The 8814-nt window shown below is 37.4% G+C and overlaps 1 protein-coding gene across 1 annotated transcript in view; it reads left to right on the top strand.

Annotated features, from left to right (window-relative positions):
* The window catches only part of LOC118736787 (headcase protein), a 223766-nt gene extending 216642 nt beyond the window's left edge, over positions 1 to 7124 (top strand). Inside the window, 3 exon segments of the mRNA XM_036466818.1 lie at positions 645 to 733; positions 1499 to 1598; positions 1803 to 7124. Coding sequence (XP_036322711.1) covers positions 645 to 733; positions 1499 to 1598; positions 1803 to 3926 — 2313 coding nt within the window. The 3' untranslated portion in view covers positions 3927 to 7124.
* Positions 7125 to 8814: the final 1690 nt, after the last annotated feature.

The following is an 8814-nucleotide window of genomic DNA, read 5'->3' on the forward strand; positions in this document are numbered from 1 at the left end:
GGACGCCCAGTGCCAGGAATTGTCAGTCGACGAAGAAAGTTTCTTTTGCAGTTTTGTACGGATTCATTCCGCCGGCTCTCTGGACGTCGCCGTGAACTTTTCGTGCGTGTCGTCCGTTGCTTGAGTTTTTTTTTTTAACTTTTTGATTTCCCTGTTTGTTGGTATTAGTTTTTTCCATTTTGATGAGTTCACAAAATTTTAATCTGTTCCATGCTTGCGTGCAGTAAGATCAACAATGAAGCGTATGTACTTTTGTAAACGGCAGTGGCGTAACTATACCACCTGAGGCCCGTGACAGATTCTTTCGATGGGCCCTTCCAGGAAAAATCGTCACGTTGTAATTTAATTTTAACCCTAGAGTACTAACATACGTTAGTACTAATGATCGTCGATTAGACGATGCCTCGTTAAAACCCTTTTGTTTTTTGAAAAACAAAAGGAAACTAAATGTTATACATAAATATTATTAAACTTATAAATTTGATGTTTGAACATAATTGTTGGGTAAAAATTGGGCTCGAGCACCCCCTGCCCCTACCCGGCTACGTTCATGATACGAGCAATATTCTACAAGTGCTGATATTTGATATTGCTCCTTGTATTTAATGCATGGTCATAATTATATTTTTTAACCTTTTTTCCAGGTGAACTATGAAGGAAGACCACTGTATTTGACTTGCGTTTGCATGGCTTGCTTGGACGGTAACTCAACCAATCGTGTAATAAATTGCAGGTGAGTTGAAACGCAGCATATTTGTGGTCATTTACCTCTTTGGTATGTAAATACCGCTAATAGAGGACTCGATCTGTTATGTGACATTTCCCTAAAAGTCTTGCAATAAAAAATGAATAGCGATATGCTTTTCGGAAGAAAATCGACAACAGAAAGAACTATTTTTGGCATTTTTTTTCGCAGGATTTACACTTCCTTTAGCTGTGAACATGGCGACATAATTTTCTTTAGTTTAAGAGATATATTAGTCTTGACTGCAAAGGGGTTAAGTGGCATTGTAGAAATGATTTTTTTTTTTTTTTTTATATTTCGCTAGTGTGATTAAGAGTAGCCATGAAAGTATTGTTTACATTAATTTTCAAAGTGTTAAGCTGCAAATGAGTCCATGAGAGCAAAAGTGGTCTAATAAAATTTTTTTTGTACTTAGATTCCAGTATTAGTTTCAAATGTTATAGTTTTTAAAGAAAAGGTCGCTTATTCCTTAATTTGATTGTACACTTTTATTTTAAAAATTGATCACATTTAAGACTTATTTAAGTAGGTAAGTGCAAAAAGAAACAAACAAATGGGCCAGGCCACTTCTGCGCTCATGGCCTCAAATGTCTTGTTCTCGAAAATATTTTGTTATCATTTGTATGAAAGACAGTCCACCATTTTCCGTAGGAATAAAATTAGTTACTCATGTAATTGAACTCTTCAATAACTCGTACTCGTACTTGGTCATCGTTCCATTTTGATAACGCTGCATTTATTTTCATTTTAAAGGTTCTGCGGTGAAATTTGGGATGGATCGAATCTAGTCCTCGGCACCATGTATTCTTATGACATTTTTGCCGCAATGCCCTGCTGTGCTGAGCGTCTAAAGGTAAGCAAAACGAGTGATATTCGAACAAATAGCATTAACGCTGTGAGATGGAGATAACAGTTTTTTTTACTGAATTTGTCCAACTTTTTTTTCTAATAACATAGTAGTTAGTAGTTAACTTGTTACCTAATTGGTAACTTTTTGCATTACCCAAAGGCTTTGTTAATTTCAAACCGTCTCGTTTGTATTGTTTCTCCTTTGCAGTGCAATAACTGCTTCAAATTGCTTTTGCATCCGCAGCAGCGTCTAAATTTCTACAGTGACTATTCGCACTGCGTCACCTGTCCGTATTGCGCCACGCAGGACACGCACTTTGTCAAACCGCTGAGCTTCTGCTACACCAAAAGCAACGTGGTACGCCATCAGCCGATCGCATAACATGAGGCCCCGTTGGAGTCCACGGAGATGCTGGCGGCAGCGACAACAGCCACACAAGCAACAACAGCAGCCAACACTGCCAGCATTGCCGCTCCAACGGCGAACAATACAAGCAATAATAACATTAGCAACATCATGCAAACGAAGAAAGTTATTCTATACAATCCATCAATTGATTACTCTGCACCGCTGCAACAACAAATCAATCCTGACATTATTGGCGCTCATCCGCACGCTCAACAATATCAGCAGCAATGCAGCGCCAGCGGTGCCAGCAACGTTATACACAACACAAATCAGGTAAGACAGCCACAACAGCAACAGCAGCAACCGCAACAACAACAACAGACGCAGACGCAGACGCATCAACAGCCACGTGTGCCGGCATTCACGCCAGTAGCTGCTGCACGCATGTCCTTAGCTGGATTGGCAGCTGCAGCTACAACAACAGTAGCCGCCGCCCAGACGTCGACCCAGCAGCAGCAGCAAAAGCAACAGCTGGTACACCAGCAACAAATGCTGGCAACACTACCACTTAAATTAAGTGAGCAATGTAACCTAAGTAATTTGCATTTGAATAGTTTCGTTAATGAAATAAGCCCGATTAAGTCAGGCCTCGAACAACCGCAGATACAGCAACAGCAACAGCAACACCAACACCAACGTAGTAACAATCAGGTGGTAGGGTTGATAGGTCGCAATGGCGAATCCAGCGCTTTGCTAGCAAAGAGTAGTGTCGGTAGCAGTATTAGTAATTTATTAACTAGCAATAATTTAGCAACGACCACAACAACACCGGCAGCATCAACAACAGCAACGGGCACATTCTCGCGCGAAACAGGGGACGCCGCAACCATGTCAGTACCGACGGCTAACAAATTGAATGCGCTCTGGAGCCAGCCGCACGCAGCAGTCAGCTCATTCATCAGCGGTGGTGGCTGCATCACAGCCGCAGGCCAGCCGTTTGGCAACCAAACCGGCACCACTGACGCCATCTCAACGCTGTGGGGTTGTACGCCATCGTCCATCTCCAGTGGCGCCTCATCCACCAGCGGCTGTTCGAGCGGATCCGGCTCGCAGCCTTCACTAAGCCCCACTTCCAGCACATCCACGCGCCCAGATTATCGCAGCAGCAACAGTAAAGAGCCGTTGTGGTCGGTGTCATCGCCGAATACAAACAACTCACTCAGGGATAATTATTACACCACAAAGACGGGTGTAGCCATAAATGCAGCAATCATGCAGGCCGGAGGGACCGGTGTTGGTGTTTCAGGAGTCCATACGGGCGATAAGAACCAGCAATCGACATCGCCCAGCGCATCCTCCACCTGCTCGTCGGCTTCGTCGACCTGTTCATCTGGATTGGGCTCGAACTCGAGCACTGCCATTGACGTCGGCGTGTGGCCCAACTGCAAGCTACAGAGCTTCTTCGCAGCCGATAACTGTGCCGCCACCACTGCCGCAATCGAGGACACCTCACAGTTTGCCAAGATTAGCAATATTTGGGACATACCGAACCCGGCAGCAGACAACACTTCACGCACCACTGCTGACCTATTCACCGATCTCTGGCGCACCAACACTAACGACAGGAGCAGTGTCGCAGCAGCAACAGCTGCATCACGAATGACCAGCAACACAAATGCTGATGTGGATGTGGGCGAGTCCATAGACTTCACAGATGCCTCGAGCATTTGGCGCACAAACGTCCAGCCCTCAACCTTCGCCGGCGGAGCAGGGAGCCGTGCGCTCACCAAACAGCTACCGACAACAGCCGCACCAGCTGGCAGCAATAACAAAGGATTTCGTTCAAATTCAACAGCCGATGGGGGGGACCACTGCATTGGCGCTGGCAGGGGCGTAGTGGAGGCTGATGGCGGCACGGCCTGCATGCAATTGTTTTCGGAGCAATTCCTCAATTATATAAACATAATGAATTACGCTGATTAACTCTACAAAGGACGAAAATTTTTTGAAAGTATGAGAGAATGAGAAAAGCGTCAAATGTAAAATGGTGCAGCAAGCAGCGGATTGCATACGAGAAGGGAAATCTAACCAAGCAAACTATTGTTAAAATAAAAATAAAAGATTAGAAAAAGGCAGGTTTATTTGTAGTAATAGTAGTAACGGAAAACGTTAGGTACCGGTAATTTTGTTGTTTCTTCTGTGCGTTACGTTACTTGCTTGTGAAAGAAATATTTGAAAAAAAAAAAATAATAATTCAATATGTAATGAATGACAACAACAACTAATAACTACTATAAACACACAAAATATTTAATGACATTGTTATTTAGTTACAAATAATGCTACTAAGTAATATACGTGCATACATAAAACGTTTATTGAAAACGAAAAAATTAGTCCATTTAGCTTAGTTTTTTTTTTATAGATGTAATTTAGTTTGCACACTGTGAAATAAATGCCGTGCGGGAAACACTTTGCGTTCAGCGAAAGAGCCTTGAAACTGTGAAACGCAAACTGTTTCCGGGCAACTAGAAATAGCTTAGCATATTTCCCTCAACGTTTGTTTGAATTATTATTTAGTTAAATTCTAAAATCTGCAATTATCATCACTGAAATCAATATGTGTAAATTTTTTTATGTTTAAATTAATTTTGTTGATTTTTGTTTGAGTTTTTTTTTTTACATTTTTACTTACCGCAAATTAACCTTAAATAATTTATGTATGTTTAATTACAATTTTTAGTTATTTCGCCACATCTATGAAAACTTTGTACTTGTTAAGCTATTAAGTATGGAAAATGCATAGAATTTTTAAAGAAAATTTACCAAATATTTTTGTTAGTATAAAAGCAAAAACTTGCAACAGCTGATTACCTACTATGAAACCATCACAATTTTTGTGTTTCATTTAATTACTTTTGTAGCATGTTGTCGTATAAATTTATTGATTAGCGTTACTTATTCCTTTCGGTTTTCACTTTTAATTTTAAAACAAATATTGCTGTGTTTTTCAATAAACATAAACCTACTTTTGCAAGAGGAATGAATAAACAATTGCGCTTAGTAAGTTTATCTGCCTAACTCTATATATGTATATGTATTTAGAAAGGAGCAATTGTTAGTAAACGTGTGTTAAGAAGAACCGTAATTAGTGATTAGTAGAGTATGAGAAATGCAATGAAGAAAATACTAAATAATGTGTTTAGCTATTCGTTGATTGTAATTTTTTTAATGTAACATCTTTACCTTCAATTGGTAATTATAATGTAGAGACCCACCTCAGATGGACATCACTTTTTTGCACCCCATGCAGCCAAGCAATTTCGTACTTTGAAATCGGGTTGGAACGGGAGCCTTGCCGATTCCCGTTCCGTTTACAATAGACAGAGCCGGTTATTTTCACTGTTCATGTTTGCTTTTCTTCTTCTGGGTAGATCAAAAACACAAAAAAAAGCAAAAATGATTATACTAACTAAAATTTTTAACAACACGGTGTAACAAAATTAAGAAAATCGCACGAACTTTTTAAGTGACCGAGTAAAGGTCTTAGATCTGCTTGAAGGAATAAAAAAAATTCGTAAGACTACTTGGACTAACCAATTTTTGGCTCAGTTATTTGTTAAGCAATTTTATATATAAAATGGTTTCGGAAAGGATTTTTGAGGACTTGCCCAAAACTTGGTATGAATACATACATATGTATGTGTGTACATTCGGCATTTGACTTTTTAAATTAAATATACCTGTGAGTATGGGACGAAGAGTGTTCAAAAACAAACATACATATGAGGCCTTGAGAGCCAGAATCAAAACGGTAAAAGCTCGGGGTATGCTCTTTTAGTTTTCTTTTACTATAATTGTTAGCATGACGTACTTAGGTGCATTGAACTTTTCAGTAAATATCGTATTTATTATATATAGATTATTCTTTCTCATATTACTCAAAGACATTTTTTGTGGATAGGCTACTCTGCCTCTCATGGCCTCATACATGTATGTATGTAATGAAAAATTCCATGTCAACAGAATTATGACTGCGCTCAAAATTGGTCTCTAAATTTTATTTTTCATTCGGTAGGAGTTTTCCATTTACATACATACATATCCATCATTTACTTCAATAGTGTCATAATCCAAATCCAAAAATACAAAAATTTAGTTAAGTAGGTATGCCGAAATAACCGCTACCACTTCCATTATGTTGTGTACTAATTCCATAGCTGTATCGATTACCATTATCTTACTAGAACAAAAAATGTACATACATATATACTTTTACTATCGGCGTTTTAGGTACTCACAAAATTGAGTAGACGGTGATTTTTTCCCATCAAAAGTATATTCAGGATCGCCTAAATTTTCAAATATCTCCCAATTTCGTACTAACTTTCTTACGGTATTGTTTTAAAATATAGACCGTGTTTAATAAGCAATTGTACAAAATTCATCTTATACCCAATTCCACATATAAAAATTCCAATTTTTGATCGCAGTTATAATTCGGTTGACATGGAATTTTCCATATAACTATAGTATGTGTATGTATGTTCTATTTTAAGTACAAGTATATGTAAATAAATTTTTTCCTTTCTCCATGAGGGAACTTGTACCCAATTTTGACCAAAGCGAAAAGCGTTATTTTTGTTAGTTTTCATAACTGCTCAGCCTCTCCTCATGTGCATATAGATTTAATTTAATTAAAAAAGTCATATGCCTAATGTATATGCCATATGAATATGTGAATACATATACATATGTACATATGAAACAGGCCCCTTAATTATTTGTCAAAGAAAAAAAATTGTCAATTGATTTGAGTGAGAAATACTATAGGAGGAAGTCATTAGCAGCTAATAGGATTTACCGAGATCTAATAAAAATTCATTTTCCTTCTACATATATTAAAAAATGTGATAGCTTCACCATTCATTTCAGTATGTGATATCTCGTTCCATTACAAATGAAATATTTATTATTTCTAAAATTTGTTAAAGATCTTTATTTTTGAATAAGTTCCGAAATTCAGGCTGCTAGAGAAATGTTAAAGATAGTTTCGAGAACTATACGGCCTACGGCCAGATCCACAACTTGTACTAGGTCACTTGAAAAGTTCATTTTCATTGTTACACAGTGTTATAAAACAATTCGGACTCAGCTTGCTTAACCAATTCAAAAAGATTTTTTAGCAATACTTTCGTTTCAATTAAAATACGATTTAATACTGAAGAAAAGAAGCTTTCAGTCATTTTAATATGTTCTTTAGTTTCTTTTTTCTATTCACTTTCGCCCATTAGAAGAAACAGTAAGAGTGAGTGAGATGAGAAATTGACCTTGAAGTGGTCGGTCAAATTTGTCGCCGACGCCATGCCGCTTTTCGCTGTATAATTAATTGGACTACGAAATCGGCTTTTGTACATCCTAAAGCTCGGAAAATTCTGCTTCAAAGCGATTGCCGCATAGATTTTTTGTTGCAAATGTACCAACATCCTGTGAATATTAATGATAATTCCATTTTTTTTTTTTGTTGAAAGTGTATGCACCACACTAACTTAACAGCGCAGCGTGATCGTATTAGTTGTAAACAACCCCAACCGACCTCCCTCCTCCCCCTCCTTAGTTCCACTCAAACTTTGTTGATAAGCTTAGCTAAATAAGTACTTGTGAATTCGTAAATTTAAAATTTTAGCATATAAAAAAAGTTAAGCCAATGAAATTGATAATTTTAGGTAAAAACAAAAAAAAACAACAAAACAACTTTTTAACCCCAACCTAGTTTGGAAAAAACAAAATTAATTACATGTACTACGTACATACGTATGCATGTATAAAGAACGCCCAAATTGTGATCTCTTTCGAAATTTGTCTGTAAGCATAGTTTTAGGCTGCAATAATTGCACATTTGTAAATGTAAATGTAAATGTGAATTGTGTGTCATTGACACTGGCAAAAATTGCCACCTCCCCTCTGTTTATATGTATGTATTCTTATTTCGTACATTATTTGGTTAGCAACAAGCTGAAAAGTAGTCCACACTGGTGATCCCTTTGAATTGAGCATGGTAATTGTGATATTGCTCAGCTTGAAGAATCCTTGCTGGCAGCCTACGTATCTCAGCGCAGCCAATATTGTGATATAAGAATCATAAGAAATCTTCAACTTTTGCTTTAGTTTTATAGCGTAGCGCTATTTTGAAGTAATATTTTTTTGTTGTTGTTTTGGTTAAATAAATTAACTATCCAGTAAACATTTATGTATCGCCGATTAGGTTAGGTTCGAGCTATTCTCCTTTATATTGGTGGTATTCACCAAAGTAAGCAAGTGGCCTGGCAGTCTGTTGACGACAACTGTCGTTGCTTGAGATGATCTGCTCTTTTGACAGAGTGAAGCCACTTGCTCAATTTGGTGAATAAGTACCACTATTAATATTCAAATTTTACTTCTGCTCATTTTTAGGTTAACAAATACCTAGTATGTATATCTGACCAATCTCTGTTTTTTTTTCTCCATTTGCTTATCATTTCCAACCGCTCTACGGCGTTTCTTTGCATTAACAATGTGAAATGTATTGTGAAAATCAGTTCGAAACGAACATTTTGGATTCAAAACAAAAAAAAAATATATATATATGTAGTATTTCTATCCATTATTTTTTTAAGTCTAACTTAAAAAAAAACACCAACTCATTAATTAGACCCCAAAAGTTGGTAGATTTGCAACACATGCGGTCGATTGTCATTTATTTAATTAATTTGACGATTCTCGCGCATAAAATATCTGATTGATTTGTTCTATCTCTTCGCTTCTTGGGAACCCTAAAACCGTTAACTTCGTTCATATTTACATACAACCATCAACGTAACATTTCTTGGAG

This window comes from Rhagoletis pomonella, unplaced genomic scaffold, assembly GCF_013731165.1.
Source record: "Rhagoletis pomonella isolate Grant_MI unplaced genomic scaffold, Rhpom_1.0 Rhpom_scaffold_00004, whole genome shotgun sequence".
In the NCBI taxonomy this organism is placed as follows: Eukaryota; Metazoa; Arthropoda; class Insecta; order Diptera; family Tephritidae; genus Rhagoletis; species Rhagoletis pomonella.